The sequence below is a fragment of the Lutra lutra genome, chromosome 14, assembly GCF_902655055.1.
Source record: "Lutra lutra chromosome 14, mLutLut1.2, whole genome shotgun sequence".
In the NCBI taxonomy this organism is placed as follows: domain Eukaryota; kingdom Metazoa; phylum Chordata; class Mammalia; order Carnivora; family Mustelidae; genus Lutra; species Lutra lutra.
Genome location: NC_062291.1, coordinates 77,709,155 through 77,727,517, shown reverse-complemented (window position 1 = coordinate 77,727,517; position 18,363 = coordinate 77,709,155). Strand labels below are relative to the sequence as shown.

The following is an 18,363-nucleotide window of genomic DNA, read 5'->3' as shown; positions in this document are numbered from 1 at the left end:
GCAGGCTCCCTGCTGAGCAGAGAGCCCGATGCGGGACTCGATCCCAGGACCCTGAGATCATGACCTGAGCCGAAGGCAGCAGCTTAACCCACTGAGCCACCCAGGCGCCCCCATTGTCAGCTATTTTAAAGGGACAAAAAATTTCTCTTTAAAATCTTCACAGACTGGGGGCGCCTGGGTGGCTCAGGTCATGATCCCAGAGTCATGCAATCGAGCCCCGCATTGGGTTCCCTGCTTGGCAGGAAGCCAGCTTCTCCCTCTCCCACTCCCCCTGCTTGTGTTCCCTCTTTCACTGTGTCTCTCTCTGTCAAATAAATAGAATCTTCAAAAAAAAACAAAAAAAAGGTAAAATCTTCATGGACTATTACATCCTCTGTCTATATTTTACTTGTTGTACAGCATAACATACACAGTATATAGTAAGCATTGTATTTATTATAATTATAAATACCATTAAAACTGTAGATTCCAGATTCAAACTGCCTGGGCTTAAATCCTGGCTCCACAACTTACTGTGTGACCTTGGGCAAGTTTCTTAACCTCTCTTGCCTCCGCCTGTTTCCTCATCTACAAAATGGGGATAACAATGCCAAACTCATAATGGGGTCAAAAAATAAATAACCTCATCCACATATAGTGTTTAGCACAGAGCCTGGCCTATTTTAAGCATCTCACAACTGTTACTTCTCTTGAAACTACCACCTTTGTTTGTCCAAACAAGTTCCTTTCCAGTAGAAAAATGCTTTTTCCCAAGAGAGCCCCTGTTTTGGCAGCTTGCTTTCAGCCCCTCACCTCACTGACAACGGCCCAGAGTAAGAGAAAGCCCCTACATTCGTGGCACTCTGCGGTTTACAAAGCTCTTTTGTTTGTTGCTCAGCGGCAGGATAGAGGTCTTTGTCACTCGAGTATCCTGACAATGAAGAACGATGAGCGGCATAATCCGACCCCGTGACAGAGGCCCCCTGAAAGGGAGGTTCAGCAAGATTATCGTGTCCATTTCTCAGATGGAGACAGTGAGGCTCAGAGAGATGATGTCACTCACCGAAGAGCACTCACCAGTGAGGGGCAGAATGAGAACTTCGAATTCCAAATCCAATGCGCCTTCTACTACACTAGGCTGCCCCTTCTAACCAAGTCTAGGCTGTTCATCCCTTGGCTTGCCCTTATATTTGCAAATTCAATGGTTTCTGCTACTGATGAGGGCCACACAGGACATGCTCTCAAGATTATACATTTCCCCCAGCTCCAGATTAAAAAAAGGAAGAAGAAAATAGAAAGTTAAGAGAAAAATTACCAACTGGAAATTACAACATAGATGACAAAGAGCTAATATCCTTAACACACAGAAATTCTTAAATATCCAAAAAGGAAAAAGAAACTCAGGAGAAAAGTAGGTAAAATCAACACTTCACAAAAGAAAAATGCCTAGAAGACTTATGAGAAAATATCTACCTTCTCTAATGCTCAGAAAGGAAGTGGGATGCCATTTTTCTTACAAGGTGATCAGACAGATGAATGAAATACTAAAAAGAAAGAAAGAATCTTCTGTTTCCATAAAAGTCGTTTTTTCAGAAGAAAGTGATAAAAGTGAGAACACTACCTATCTGTAAAGGAGAACGACAGCAGCAGAGTTACTGAGGGGGGTGGTTAGTCTTATAGACTGCCTCTGAGAGTACGAACCGACAAAACTTTTTCAGGGGCAAGTAGAAGTAACTACCAGAATTTTCATGTGTACATTCTGGGCCCACCTACCCCACTTCCACGTATTTAACTGAAGGAAATAAGAATGTGCACTGAAAATTGGTTTAAAAGTGTTCTCACTGGACCGCTTAAAAGAGTGAAAAACCTGAAACTGCCTACATGTCCAATGTTATGGGTGAACTGTGTCCCCCACAAAAAGGTCACGTGTACCAGTACTTCACACCTTATTCGGAACTACCACTATCTTTACAGCGGTAATCAAGTTAAAATAAGGTATTTAGGTGGGCCCTAATCCAAGACGTCTGGTGTACTTATAAAGAGGGGAAATGAGGTCACAAAGACAGACACAAACAGAGGGAAGACGACGCAGACACAGGGAGGAGCATGTGAAAACAGAGGGCTGGAGAGCGGCATCTCGGAGCCAAGAAGCACCTGGCAAACCGCCGGAAGCTGGGAGAGGCCAAGAAGGGATTTCTGCTATAGGTTTCAAAGGGAGTATGGCCCTGCTGACACCTCGCTCTTGGAGTTTGAGCTTCTAAGAATTGAGACAATAAATTTCTGTTGTTTAAAGCCACCCCGTGTGTAATACTTTGTCATGGCAGCCTGAATAAACTAATACACCCAGTAATGAGTAAACGAAAAAATAAATCATTATCCATCCAAACGGTAAAACAGCAGTCATTATAATGAGAGAAATATTTACTGACACAGGAATATATTCATAAGTGTTTGAAAATGGCAATGAAAATGAAAATGTTTTGGTAAAACATTTTATGTAGTATTTCCCCATCTTTGTTAAAACATATATATAAATACATGCTTAAATAAAAGTCTAGAAAGCCGGGGCGCCTGGGTGGCTCAGTGGGTTAAGCCGCTGCCTTCGGCTCAGGTCATGATCTCAGAGTCCTGGGATCGAGTCCCGCATCGGGCTCTCTGCTCAGCGGGGAGCCTGCTTCCTCCTCTCTCTCTGCCTGCCTCTCTCCTGCTTGTGATCTCTCTGTCAAATAAATAAATAAAATTAAAAAAAAAAAAAAAAAAGTCTAGAAAGCCTTATTCAAAGAGTTCAGAGGTTAGCTCTGGCTACGTAGAGTATGGTATTTTTTATTTTCTCTTGCTTAGCAATTTCCTGGCTTTCTGGCAAAGAATGATGCACACGGGCTATTGTTTACACTGCCCCACAACCTTTTGGGTAATAGACCCTACTTGCCCACACCATGGAGGTGGCACGTGACTTGGGCAGGGACAAACAACCTGTGCCCCATTCCCCAGGCAGTACGAATTGGCTAAAATGGACCTATAACTCATACCAGGTCAAGCACATTTTCCTAACTGGACCTACCGGGGGAGATTCCTTTTCCTCTGTGGTCATAAAGCTGTAAGGAGATGAGCCTACAAGGACACCCATGATTCCAGGTTCATGGAGAAGGTCAGCTCCCGGAGAGGGACACACAGTGAGAGAGTCCTGGTCACATGGAACCCCTCGTTCCACAAATCTATACTCTGAGCCTTCAGAGTTAAGTGAGAAAATATCTGCCCTTTATTTGCTGAAGTTCAAGGTGGGGCACCTGCGTGGCTTAGTCGAATAACTGTCTGCCTTCAGCTCAGGTCATGATTCAGGGTCCTGGGATCGAGCCTCACTTCAGGCTCCCTGCCACATGGGAGGCTGCTTCTCCATCTCCCTCTGTCTGCCTCTCCCCTGCTAGTGCACGCACGCTCACTCTCTCGCTCGCTCGCTCTCTCTCTCTCTGTCAAATAAATCTTAAAAAGAAAAAAAGTATGTTCAAATTTGGTCGTATTTAAAAAGAAAGGCATTTTAGAATGCAATCAATGAATTGTGTTTACAAGCTTGAACAGGCTATTACAAACACCCTGTTCCATTTTCTGCCTTCTTTAAATCAGTCATGAATTCACTTAGGATAATGGAACTTTACAGACACAACTGAAAGTAACAATGTCTAAAAAGATTTTAATACTTCTAAGCCATTGAGATGTAAGTATATATATTTTTTTTTTAAATTTATTTATTTGTCAGAGAGAGAGCGAGCGAGCGGGAGAACACAAGCAGGCAGAGCGACAGGCAGAGGCAGAGAGAGAAGCAGGCTCCCCACTGAGCAAGAAGCCCGATGCGGGACTCGATCTCAGGACCCTGGGATCACGACCTGAGGCGAAGGCAGCAGCTTAACCAACTGAGCCACCCAGGGGTCCCGAGATGTAAGTATATTAAAGTGTATTATTAAATGTAGCACTATCGACTCCTTGGCCAATTTTTATAGAAATTTTTCTGAAAAAGAAAAAAAAGATTTTTCTGAAAGAGAAGAATTGTGAATACTAAAAAATGTAAGTTAAGTGAATGCAACAAGTTTCTCTCAAAGAAATTTAAGAATATAGTAGACCCCCTTATCCAAGGGGATACATTCCAAGACCCCCTGTGGATGCCTGAAACCTCACATAAGACCATACTCTATACACTATGTCTGTGCCATACTTACCTATGATAAAGTTTAATTTATAAATTAGACAGGGTAAGAGATTAACAACAATAATCATAAAGAGAACAATTACAACAATATACTATAAAAGTTATGTGCACGTAGTCTGTCTCTCTTGAAATGTATTCTTGTACTGTACTTGGCCGCCTTCTTGTGATGATGTAAGATAGAAGGCCTATGTGATGAGATGTAGCGGGATAAGTGACGTAGGCTTTGGAAAGTAACATTCGGTTACTACTGACCTTCTGACCACAGGTCAGAAGGAGGATCATCTGCTTCCACACCACAGACGACCAGGTTACTGAAACCACAGAAAGCCAAACTGCATGTAACTGGAGACAACTGCACTCACATGATTTTCAAACTACCGTCACTCCGTTGCTAGTAGCTATGAGGGACTAATGTTATAAAATAACGAGCAGTGGAAAAACTAAAAATAAATTTACTTCAAAAGAAATATTTTTTAATTGAGAGATGCACACAATCTTACTGAGAGAAAATGTTTTCTCCCCCCCCAAATATTAACTATTTTAAGAATTTAAAGCCAACCCCAATAATAAACATATGTGATTCCAACATAAAATGTGCAGCCCTAATCAACTTGTAAACTTACCTGTCCAGTGCCAACTTCGAAAGACTCATAATCAACATGCACAGAAGACACATAAGCACCAACTGGAAGTTTCCGCTTGGACTCGTTAGAGTCTGAGGGGAGGGAAGTCATTTCTTTAGCTCTCTGAGCATTTTCCTCTTGTCCCTTTGTCGACGCGGCCATCACTGCCTTCTTCTCTGCTGCTGCTTTTTTCCGTTCCTGTGAAACAGCAACATTTCACAACACAACCCTGAGGAAAAGTTCATCAGCTAGCTCTATGGAACAAGCTATCTCAAAGCTAAGGAATGCTCAGTAATTTCCTAGGCAGAGTGGTGTCAGACAAATATCCTTCTTAGAGTCACACACTAAATATTTAGGGAAGAAACGCCATGGTTTCTACTATTTAAAATTCTTTAAAAAAAATGATAAGAGACTGAGAAAAAACAGCAAAACAGCTACAGTTAAATCTGAATATTGGCTATCACTACACTTTTCATTCTACTTTTCTACAGAACTTAAAATTGTAATACAAAATGCCAACTATTTTCCTTTATGAACTCAACTTTAGACAGATTAAAGTACCATATAATTGTGAAATACATATTTCCTATAAAGATGTGGATTTGAGGAGAAATGTCTTCATTCAACATGTTTGCACCCAAGATGTCTGCGTGGAGCCACTGACAAGTTTTCCTCAAACCCATTTTGGGAAAAACAGACGAGCACACTGCGGTTAGAGTTCCGCAACGGAGTAACTACTCAGAAACAGGAAGGAATGAACTGCAAATGACGCAATAATTGGATCGATCTCAAAAACGCTGAGTGAAAGAAACCAGATACAAAAGAGCACGTGGCGCTGATCCCATTTATATGAAAAGGCAGAACAGGCAAAACTCAACAGTGACAGAAACCAGAGTAGTAGGAAAACAGGGAGGAGCAGACGAGAAAGGAGCAGAAGAGAACTCTCTGGTGACAGAAATGTTCTAACTCTTGTTCTAGGTGGTGATTACACAGATGCAAAAAGTTTCAAAACTTACTACGCTGAACACTTAGGATCCAAGTACTTCCATAAAGGAGGAAGTAAACCAAAGCTCTGGGAACCTCTGTGGAACCAGTCTCCATCCCCTTGTCCTACCCTATTCCCAGCTCAACTGCTATTTCAGCCATAGATAAACACAAGCCTCCCCAGGCCAGAAATGCCACTCCCCTGGCTCTGACAGCACGGATAGCACTGTTACAGGACCAGTAAGTCACCTGTGGTCAAATCTCTGCCCCTAACTAGACCACATACCCTCAATTCATCTCCAAATCCCAAATATTGACATGGTACCTGAGCCAAAAGAAATTAACTAAATCTTAAATAACTCAACTGCTTAGGCTAATCAAAACAAATCAGTCCCGACTTTATAGTCCTGTTACATGCAAAGTGATAGACACTAAGGTGTAAATATATAATACAAATAAAAGAACTACAGCAGTTCAAAAGATGAAAAGATAACACAGACCATGTTTACAATAATAAAGTAGCCACCTTAAGAACTAATTTTTCTAAGTACTTAGAGAATCTCTATAAAATTAATTTGATTAGTACATGAAAATTAGGGGCATTGGGGTGCCCGGATGGCTCAGTTGGTTAAGCAACTGTCCGGCTCAGGTCATGATCCTGGACTGGGATCGAGTCCCACATTGGGCTCTCTGCTCTGCAGGGAGCCTGCTTCTCCTGCTGACCTCTCTCTTCTCATGCTCTCTCTCATGCTCTCTCTCTCTCTCTCTCTCTCAAATAAATAAATAAAATCTTAAAAAAAAAAAAAAAAGAAAGAAAGAAAATTAGGGGCACCTGGGTGGCTCAGTTGGTTAAGCATCTGCCTTCAACTCAGATCATGATCTCAGGATCCTGGGATGGAGCCCCGCATTGGGCTCCTTGCTCAGTGGGGAGCCTGCTTCCCCCTCTCCCTCTGCCACTCCCCCTGCTTGTGCTCACACTGTGTCTCTCAAATAAATAAAATCTATGAATAAATAAATAAATGAGAATTAAATGAAACAAGTGAGTTTTTCCCAACTGCTCTTTCTTCTTTCTTCATGCTTTTTAGTTGTTGTTTTGTTTCGGATTTTTAAGAATTTTTGCTTTTTTGGTTATTATTTCATGAGATTTTCGCGAGGCTATTCTTACTGCTTTAGATGATAAGAACTAAGAACAGAGAAAATGAGCTAATATCTATTAGGGGCTAAGCTTACATGCATTAATCCAACCCTACAAGGAAGGTAGCATCATTCACATTCTAGAAATTAGGGAAATCAAGAATCAAAAACGTTAAGCAAATTGCTCATGAATAAGGAGTTGATAAGCAGTTGAACTGGGACGACCGATTCATCCATCTGTCCAGGGCTTACCCAGTTTTTGCACCAGGAAATCCCCAAATACCAATTTTAAAACTCAGAGTCCTTCCCCCTGGGAATTCTCTCAGTCCCAGGAAAACAGGTCAGTCGTCCTAGCTGGGGTTGAAACTCGGTTCTGGCGGACTCCAAGGTCTGTGCTTACATCAGTTCCACACTGCGCCCTTGGGCAGGGAGCACGTTAGCCGGCCTAACCATACTGTATTAACAAAAACTCCCAAAATCTAAACAAGAGAGTCAAAGATGAATTTTGGTTTCTGCTTTTAGGGCACAAATAAACTTTACCAGTTTAGCTGCTTTCTGTTTTACAAAGTTAGCGATCTTCTTTCTGGGTCCAAGGGGTATGCCCATTTCCTTCAGGTCATCAACTGTACACATAAGCTTGAAAAGAAAATAAACAAGCACATTAGTTAATCAGTTTAATGACTGATGAAATGAAACTGAAATCAGGAAATGATAAAAAGAAACTAGACGAACAAAAGCAATCTAAGATCCAGTCGATTTTTTTTAAAAAGTTAATTTGCTTTTAAATCCTCGATTAACTTAGCCTATAAACTCTGAGCCCTCCACATCTAAACCGTTCTAATCATCTTTGGCAGAAAATACATGCATTCTGTACGAAATTAAAAAGCTACACGGTCAACCAGACAGCGAAGTCTCTTCCCTCTGCTCCTGTTCCAACCACCTAGCTCTCTCACAGCCTCTCCCATCTGCTCTTTCCAGAGACACCTTCCGTATACACAGCACCTCGGTGATTTTCCTTGTGTGTGTAGCCTGCGAGCAAATGGGACTGAACTACGCTCTTCTCAGGTAACATATCTTAGAAATCACTTCCTACCACTACCTCGGACACTGCGTCATTTATTCAACAGCTGCATTCCATTACATGCATGCGCCTTGAACTATTTCACTGGTGCCCTCCCAGCGGACTGGTGGGCGTCTCTCAGGGTCTGCTGTCATGGACAGCGCGGCCGCGAGCGCCCTTACATACTCGTGTCAATATTTCTATATCTGGAATCATCCCTGGCAAATTGCTGGAGCAAAATATTTTTTGTATTTTTTGCATTTTGGGGGGGTATTTTTTCTATTTTAAAAGGTATTACCATCTTAACCACAGGGAACAAACTGCGGGTTGCTAGAGGAGAGGTAGATGGGAGGAATGGGGTAAGTGGGGGATGAGCACTAAGGAGGGCATGTGATGGGATGAGCACTGGGTGTGATATGCAACTGATGAATCACCGAAACTAATAATATGAAACTAATAATATAGTATATGTTAATTACATTGAATTTAAATAAAAAATTAAAAAAATAAAATAAAAATTTCCAACGCTATCATTTTAGACTAAAACCTTCATCAAAAAGAAAGTTAATCCTGCAATAAAAAAAATAAATAAAAATTTAAAAAATAATAAGGTATTACTAAACTGCTTTCCATAGAGGATGTACCAACTTACAGTCTTACTAACCATATGTAAACCGTGCCCAGTTACCCTCATCCTGGCCCCATATTATATGAACAAGCTTATTTTTGCCAAACCGGAAGGTTAAAAAAAACTCATTGCACTTTCAATCTGCCTTTTTCTCATGAGTTTTCATATGACAAGAAACCATTTGTTACTTCCTTTTCTGTACGTCATTTGTTCAGTCTTGGCCTATTCTAGTGTGTTGATGGTCTTTGTACAACTAATTTATAGGAGCTTTGAATAATAAGGAAATAAGCCCTTTGTCTCTAACGTGTGCTCCAAATATTCTTAATCTATCACTGGCCTTTAGATGTTGTTTAGGGCATCTCCTGCTGTGCAATTTTTCTTTTATGGCTTCTGGGTTTTGTGGCATACTTAGAAGCCCTCCCAGATTCCACTAAAAAACAAACGAAACTGTGTTTTTCAATTTTTAAACATTTAAGTCTCTGCCTTATCTGAAATTATTATAAGAGTACTCAAATGATTCATAATTTTTGATCTTATAAATAGGAGAAACAATTTTAAACCAAAATGAATCAAACGGGGATGCCCAGGAGGCTGAGTCGGTTAAAGATCTGCCTTCGATTCAGGTCATGATCCCGGGGTCCTGCGATCCCTGTGTCGGGCTCCTTGTTCTGTGGGCAGCCTGCTTCTCCTTCTCCCTCTGCCTGCTATTCCCCGTGCTTGTACACTCGTTCTCTCGCACTCTCTCTCAATCTGTCACACAAATAAATAAAATCTTAGGGGCGCCTGGGTGGCTCACTGGGTTAAGCCTCTGCCTTCAGATCAGGTTGGGATCTCGGGGTCCTGGGATCGAGTCTCCCATCAGGCTCTCTGCTTGGTGGGGAGCCTGCTTCCCCCTCTCCCTCTGCCTGCCTCTCTGCCTACTTGTGATCTCTCTGTCAAATAAATAAAATCTTTTTATATAAATAAAGTTTAAAAAAAAAAGGGATCAGAGCAACCCTCTCGGGTCCCCTTCCTCTTCCGGAGCTTTGTACGATCACTTTACTGTCATTCAGTAAACTTTGCTTTGCGGCCCACCAGAAAAGGAAGGAAGGAAAGGAAGAAAAGGAAGGAAAGGAAGGACGGATGAATGGATCAAACTATCCTCAGTACCAGTGATTCCATATCAATCTTTTCCTTTTCAAAAGTGCTAACATATTCAGAGAGGCTAAGTGCTTCCAGAGTCTCTTGCAAACTTAGGACTTCTTCATTTTCAACGTCAAGGTCACAAGATTCATCCAAAGTCAACTTTGGCTCTTCAGGCATCTTAAGGAAAAAAAAAAAAAATGTCAGGGGAACACTGCAAACCTCATAAAAACTCCCATAAAATGTCTCCTGATCTACAGTAAATCCTAAACAAGTTTCCTCCAAAGAGAAATCACAATTTTAGGTAGTTTATCATCCAAAGTTTGAATATTCTAAGAAAAGTGTATCAATTGAAGAAATCACTCATTCCCATTTTCTACAGTAATTTACTTAACTTTTTTTTAATCATAAACTTTCTCTCACATTTAAATTTATAATCCATAAGGAAGACAAGTGAGAGACTCAAAGGAGCTAAGATGATTCTATCATGCTTATAACCTCAGGGTACTTTGATTTATAAAAACATTTCAGGGGCACCTGGCAGACTCAGTCAGAAAGGCATAGGACTCCTGATCTCAGAATTGCAAGTTCGAGTCCCACAATGGGTGTAGAGATTACTTAAATAAACTTAAAAAAAAAAAAAAAAAAAAAAAGAAATTCAGGAAACAGTTCAGACTTTAGAAAACTGTTTGGCTTTATCTCTAATCTAAATACGTTAAGTGGGCTATACCTGCTTTTCCTGAAAATGTGGCGGCTTCACAACTCCATTAGCTACAGCAAAAGGCCCAGGAGACTTTGACAAATTCAAATCTTTTTGATTAGACAGGATGTCAAACAATATTAAAGAACCTAAAAAAAAATTAATTTTGCTTTATATGACTAATACTTTTATACCACTAAGTAAATTCTCCTTTTTTCCTCAAACTCCCTAGGGAGAAGTCATACAAAAGTTAAATGTCAATCAAGATCTGATCAATATTGTTTTCCCAAACATCAGAATAAATTAAAATATAAAGCATTCCTAGGTAACTGAAAAGCAAAGGCAGAACCTAAACAATATATTCATGTCCACCCTTTATAAAACTTAAAATCTTTAATTCTAAATCTTGTATTAATAATGTCACCCTCACTAAAAGCAGTGATAACACAACAAAAATTATGTTTAAAATGTGAATATTTGACAGTTTTACCTAAACTATGACCAGCAACAGAGACTCCTCCTTTGAAGTCTGGATTCCGACTCATAAAAAGTGCATGCAGACGGTTTATCTCCATTCCTACTTTTTCCACGATTGTCTGACAGTAGGTGGGGCTATTGTAAAATAAAATATCTAGCAAGGTTTCATTGGTAAAATGACGAAACCGACCAATACTTGGTAAAGTAATTTTCTTAATGTTCCTGTTTTAGAAAGAAAAAAAGTATATTCAGTCACTAGCCACCTTACATCTACAGACATTTTTAAAGCTTAGACAGTGATTTCTAATGAGTATAAGAATCCCATAGACTAGGGCACCTGGGAGGCTCAGTCGTTAAGCGCCTGCCTTCAGCTCAGGTCATGATCCCAGGGTCCTAGGATGGCCCTGCACAGGGCTCCCTGTACTGCAGAAACTCTGTTCTCCCTCTCCCACTCCCCCTGCTTGTGTTCACTCTCTCGCTGTGTCTCTGTCAAAAAAATAAATTTAAAAAATCTAAAAAAACAAAACAAAACAAAACAAAAAACCTTACTACTAATTACTAATTACAGAGTAATTACAGACTAATTACTTTGTAGACAAAGTTATTATAAATGAACCAAGATAAAGCAAAAAGGTGTAAGTGTGCGTACAACTATACTGCGACTTTGGGGATTCTCCAAAGAGTTATCACATAAAATAAGGCATAAGTAAAATTTTTAATTTATTTTTCTTCTATTCTTCCATTTTTCTTCCAATTAACTGGAAATCAGGATACCTGACAAAAATTGTGGTAGGAAGGATGACACGGAATATAACAAGGAATCAGAAAGGAGTTTCATGCACTGAAAATCTTTCTTGATTTGAGAATATAGCAAAGCTCACGAACATCCACAGAGACAGATTGCCCTTCATCATAATAGGACCTACCATGAAAGAATATACAGAATAACACAGAATGCTGTTTGTACAATTAGTGTTATAAACCACGTGCCCTGAAACATAATCTTCACTACAATCCAGATACGTTATTACCCCTGTGTCCTACAGTAAATATTATCTAAATCTGTGTTTCTCAATTGAGAGTATGCAAAACAGAGTAGGGCACGTTTTATTGTCACAGTGCCTACAGAAGTCGCTGGCTTTTAACAAGGACTGGAGATATATTTGGCTGTTGGGGGTCTGGGATGTTGTCTAGTGGGTAGAGGCTAGGGTGCTCCCAAACATTCTGCAACATACAGGACAGCCCCATCTGAACTGCTACCGATTAGAACAGCATTCTAAAACTGGATGACGTTTCTCAGACTCTCCTAAATATCTATACAGACATATGCATGCACACATGTGCGAACACACATATGCATGTGCACACAGAAAAGCAGCATATAATCATTAACAGCCAGAGTTTAAATCATACGTCAGAGCAACTATATCATTTAAATAAAGGAATATTTTTTTTAGCACATATGTTGAAGTTACAATAAACAACTTCATATTTTGGTTTAAATTTTGAATCTAAGTTTGACTAATCTAAACAACGAGTTATCAAAGTCCACACACCTGTCAACACCTGTGGCATCCCCACCCAAGGAACTATGCCAGTGAACAGGAAGGAATTCCACTCTGCTTACTTTCCGATCATCTAAAGATTTCTTGAAATGTGTCTGCAGCAATTTCAGAGAAACCACCCTAAAATCATCCACTTAAAAAAAAAAAATCAGGGAAGACAAATTAAATTGATTAAATTTCCTGACTTGATGGGTAGTTTATCAATTCTCTCAAATACACTAGTACTTTTTATATAACAAACCTTTTAAGAAAAAAAAAATAAAAACAACAGTCAGTCCAAAAAGGAAAAAACCCAACCTTTTGGCAACTTTTTTTTTTTCAATGTCTTAGAGGAATGTAAGAATGACTGAAAAACATTTAACTACCGTTCCTGGAAGGCAGCATGGCACTATGGGTACAGACTCTGGAATCAAACTGTCTGCCACAGGATCCCTGCTGGGGAACCCACAGACCATGATACCGGAGAGGTTCACTTAAGCCTGTGGACTTCAGTGCCTCACCTAAGAGAGAGGAGAACAGCACCAACACCTGCACCCCCAAGGTTTATTGTGAGAGGTGAGTAATACGATACGTGCAAAATGCCTGGCACAAATCAGGTAATAAATATGAATTATTATTATACAGATATGAAAATAAAACTTCAAAAATTTAAATACACCAGGTACATTCTATGTTCCATTAAACGACTTCTTTCAAACAATTCATTTTAAATCATTTCAATGCACAGGTATACCTAGTTGCCAAAAGTGCCTAGGCAGAGGCTATCTGTCAGAAAGGCTAAATTATTTCCAAGATCCCTTCTAACCCTTCAGTCTAAGATTTTAAGAGTTACATACATCTTAAGAGCAAATCAAGTATAAATTATTTCCCAGTGACCATTTAAATCTCCTCTTAACAGCTCCTCAGACAATAGTAAACAGCTGGAAACTATCTTAAAAATTAACATTTAAAAGTTCTTCTTTGGGACACCTGGGTGGCTCAGTGGGTTAAGCCACTGCCTTCGGCTCAGGTCATGATCCCGGGGTCATGGGATCGAGTCCCGCATCCGGGTCCTTGCTCAACAGGGAGCCCGCTTCTCTCGCTGCCTCTGCCTGCCTCTCTGCCTGCTTGTGTGTACTCGCTTGCTCTCTCTGGCAAATAAATAAAATCTTTATAAAAATTTAAAAAATAAAAATTTTTTTTAAAAAAGTTCTTCTATTACTTCTCAATTCATTCCATGAAATAAAATGACTAATACTTACCACATTCAATAATGCTTCTAAAGCGCAAGTCACACACAGGTCCAATGCCATGCACCATGAACACCAAATGATCAACCCGAGGCATTTCCCCTACAAAAGAAATACATACATGCCTACATACAACCTGGGAAACTGTTTGGGTTTTCGTATTTGAATAGCAATATTCTAGATATCCCTTTTGTCACCACAAACTGGGCAAAGAAACTGAAGGCCCTTCCAAGCTAATAAACTTCATTACTTTCTATGAAATGAGAAGAACAAACTCAAGGTCCATCTTGGCAAATAACAGTGAACTAGACCGAGAGATGGAGGAAGCACGCCACCTCTGATCCCAGAGGCTCTGAGCTCATGATAACCAGCAGCTTTGTACCTACTGAGACTCCATAACCTTCGTGATTTCTTCAGAACTCCCCAGGAGACTAAGCCCCACATGGAGAAGCAATATGCCCACACAGAACTTTAAAATATTTCCCCCAATGGGCTGCCTGGCAGGCTCAGTCGGAAGAGCATGCGACTCCTGATCCTGGAGTCATGAGTTCGAGCCCCACATTGGGTGTAGAGATTATTTAAATAAAATAAATAAATGAATAAAATATTTTCCCCAAATCTTTCCCTTTCCCTATATAATATACATTCTACAAAGTGTAACATCTTTAAGTTATATATGGGAAAACCAAGATAAATCTATTATTTTACTCTGGCATATAGAAACAACTACAGTTCAATCTATTTTACTCTGGTTATTTTGTTCACATTCATAATATGAGAACGCTTACTTATATTTGTAATTTTGTAAGACAATGAAACAAAAATGAAATCCGTAATTGTCAAAATAAAATCTGTATTTTCAATGGTGTAACAGGAGAAACCAAAGCCCATACACTGGAGCACTGGTTGGCCAAACAGGCCAAATCCTGCTCACCGCCTGGTTTTTACAAAGCTTTACTGGAAGACGGCTACGCTCATTTGTTTACAGTCCACCTACAGATGCTTTCACACTACACTGGCAGAGATGAACAGATGCAGCAAAGTCCATAGGGCCTCAAATATTTACTACATTGCCCTTAACAGAAAAAGTTTGCCACCTTTGCCTCTAGAGGAATACACACTAGACGAGACATGACCACAAAAGCCCAAAAATATTGCCAAAAGCCTAGTTTCAACCAGCAAAGCGCTTCTTCAGAACAATACATTTTTTTTAGAATCTATGTCACATGGTTTGTATATCTTCAACAGAATTCTCAATTTTAAAATAAACAGATATAAAAGTAATAGAATAAAAAGAAAGATATAATGCCAACCTGGCTGATTTCTGCATGTTATGGCAGGTAGGCCTAAGAAATGCTTTTTTTTTTGGTCTCCCTAAAAAAGGATGCTAAAATAGAGGAGTCTAAAAATGGCCTTGGCCCTAAACAACCTATACGCACCGTCAGGAATCTCATCAAGGTTATCATCAACTCCACGCTTCACAACCCTGGGCCTCGTCTGTCCATCTTGTGTGGTTCCCCATTCATCTGGCACTGATGAAGGCTGGAACTGAACAATAACCTTGAAGACAGGACAGAAAGATTATGAAGACCTCATGAGCAAACTGATTTCCATGACAGGCTAAATAAATTACTTCAATACATAATTACTTCATAGTATCAACAGTTACAAGTCTAGTACTAGTATTATTCTCCCAAAACAATTTTGTAACAATCCTGCTAGGGTTCACATTAACCATTAAAACTAGGCAACTCAATACCAGTAATTCTAATGCTTACACTGGAAAATATTACAACTAAATCAGAAGCAGTACACCTTAAAAACGTAACATAAAAATCCAGGTTTACATATAACAAATTAAGAAAAATTACCTAGAATGGAAAAATCTTCATCTTACAAAAATATTTAAGGCGTAATTCTTTAAGTAGCAAGATTCCCAATTAATCTACTAATTCAATTTCAATGCCAAAAACTGATTTACCCACCACTTCTTAGGAAAAAATACATTCTGTTAAATCAACTAAATTTAGTCACAAGTCACACAGAAATTTTTCTACTAAAAAAAAAGGAGGCATGCAAGACGGTGTGCAAAGTTTTGTGTTTGCATCAAAAACAAATAAAAACATAAGTTAAAAGTAATTACCATCAGGGGGAGAAATGGGAAATGCAGAGGTGAGAGGCTTTTATGTTTTATTTGACCCCTTTTTATACTGCTTAAATTCTGTTGGCATATAAATGTTTTTATTTCAGTATCAGGAAGAACTGCAGAAGTGATGACATTAAAATTACTTTTGTTTTCTTGTATAACTTCTCTGACATAAATAGCCTATGTTCTGAAAAATTATCATATGCCAAGCACGATGCTAGATGTTTTTGTATAAATTGCTTCATTTTACCTAAAATATGACCCTGGAAGGTACTTACTACATGTAAGGAACCTGGGACTCAGAGTGATTAGTATGCTAAATGAAAGAACACCCCGAATTAATATCTTTAAAAAAAACTAGTGCATGGAGACAACAAAAGTAAGAAAAGGAAGGACATTATTTTTAAAAGTTGAAACAAACCACCAGCAAGGGTAGGATGGACAAACCAGGGCCTCCAAACCAAATGTGAGCTACTGCATGTATAAATAAGGTTTCACTACACTAGCACACCCCCTGCTTCATATATTATCTGCAGCTGCTTTCAGGCTACAGCAGCAAGTTGACAGCTGCAACAGAGATCGCACAGCCTATGAAGAATTAAATATTTACTCTCCCGCCCTTGACAGAAAAAGCCTGCTGACCTCTGCTCAAATGCAAACATTTATCAAGCAACTTGAGTGGTGCATAATGAACTTCAGCTAACACACTGCCATAAGCAGAAACTTCATGAGAAAAATTTAAATTTTATTTTTGTTTCTATGATCAATGTAAACTATGGCAAGCTTTTAAAAACAATGCACTTCTTATAAATATATCCCTACAAAAATTAATTAAGATGAACATGTATCAACGACATTCAGCAAAATCATTATTAAAATGAACTTAACGTCTTAATATCTTAAACAATAACATTACCTTTGGATTGTGCATAACGATTGTCTCTCCACTTGGGAACTCTAATCTACGGTGCCACTGATTTGTGGTTACTGCTTTTTTATATTCAGCCTAAAATAATGGAAACATAATCCAGTAAAACAAATTTATGCCACATTGAGAAAAAGTGTGGAACAAAAGTATAACTATAATGATAATAAAAATAATGTAACAGAGGCTCTCACGTACTAATTGCCACACTTGTCAGTCACTTTATATAGGCTACCTTATTTAATTAATTACTCTCAATCACTCCTAAATAAGATTATCCCCATCATATAGAGGAGAAAACAAAGGTCTACAAAGCCTGTTAGTATCCTAAGGCCATGGTAACAAAGTATCACAAACTGAATAGCTTTGCAAACAGAAAGGTATTATCTCAGAGTTGTGAAGGCTAGAAGTCTGAAGTCAAGTATCAGTGGGCCATGGCCCTCAGAAACCTACAGGGAACTCCTTCCCTGCCTCTTCCTAGCTTCTGGTGGTTTACCAGCAATCTTCAGTGTCCTCTGGCTTACAGAGGCAACCCTCCCATTCTCTATTTTCACAGGGTATGACATCAAGTCCTATTGGATGAGGGGCCCACCCTTCTCCAGAATGATCTCATCGTAGCTAATTATATCTGCAAGCGCCCTATTTCCAGATAAGATCACATTCAGAGGCACTAGGGCTAGGACTTTAACACATCTTCTGGAAGCTGCAAAGGACGACACAAATGAACACCTAGTTCACAGCTACATAAGATTGCACACCGTGAGGAGCATGGCAGAACTGCAGCTCACTCCCACCCTCAACTTTCTGACTCCAAAGACGTGACTGTTGAGGGGCGCCAGGGTGGCTCAGTCAGTTAAGCATCTGTCTTTGGCTCGGGTCATGAGGGTCCTGGGATTGAGCCCCACATCGGACTCCTCGCTCAGTGGGGAGCCTGCTTCTCCCTCTGCCTGCTGCTCCCCCTGCTTGTGCTCTCTGTCCCTGTCAAATAAATAAATACTTAAAAAAAAAAAAAAAAGGCTGTTGCACTATTTTCTTACTCTTCCTCTAGATATAGTATTCTGCTTCCAACAAGGAAAAAAAAAAGCCTGGGGGCCTCTTGGACAGAGACTCAAGATGAGGTAATGTGGAACCGCTGCCACACCCACTGTCTGAATTTTTTTTTTAATTATTAACAATGATTATTTGACAATCATGTCAAAATAGACGAGTTTCTTTCTGTCTCCTGGACAGTCACTGATTAATGACTCCCCTCCATCAGCCTCTACCCCTCTGCCTCTTCCTCACTTGGCTTTTTGTAATTTTTACCGTATGTACTTATAATTTTTAAAAGCAAGATTACAAAGAAAAATGTTTAAAGAAAGAAGTTTCACTATCTTAAGAATTCTTTGCACTTTTACATATCCCCTTTCAGTCCACAGCTTTAGAATAAATGTTGTCTGCTAGAGCCAAGTTTCAACATGGCATTCTTTTAAAGGCTCTTGGTTATTCTTGACACTTTGACCCTCCATATAAAATTCTGGAGCAGTTTACAAATTTTTTATTGGGATTACATACAATTTATAAAATAATTTGGGAAGAACTGACATCTTA

The 18,363-nt window shown here is 39.5% G+C and overlaps 1 protein-coding gene across 5 annotated transcripts in view; it reads right to left on the bottom strand.

Moving 5' to 3' along the window:
• The window catches only part of SEC23IP (SEC23 interacting protein), a 40,971-nt gene that overhangs the window by 11,170 nt on the left and 11,438 nt on the right, over positions 1–18,363 (bottom strand). For all 5 annotated transcript variants that reach the window (XM_047702474.1, XM_047702472.1, XM_047702473.1 and 2 more), the window contains exons 5-13: positions 16,765–16,854; positions 15,142–15,262; positions 13,715–13,804; positions 12,465–12,606; positions 10,922–11,130; positions 10,462–10,580; positions 9,759–9,911; positions 7,462–7,557; positions 4,804–5,001 (exon numbers count right to left, since the gene is read on the bottom strand). In XM_047702474.1, coding sequence (XP_047558430.1) covers positions 4,804–5,001; positions 7,462–7,557; positions 9,759–9,911; positions 10,462–10,580; positions 10,922–11,130; positions 12,465–12,606; positions 13,715–13,804; positions 15,142–15,262; positions 16,765–16,854 — 1,218 coding nt within the window. The remainder of the gene's footprint in view (positions 1–4,803; positions 5,002–7,461; positions 7,558–9,758; positions 9,912–10,461; positions 10,581–10,921; positions 11,131–12,464; positions 12,607–13,714; positions 13,805–15,141; positions 15,263–16,764; positions 16,855–18,363) is intronic.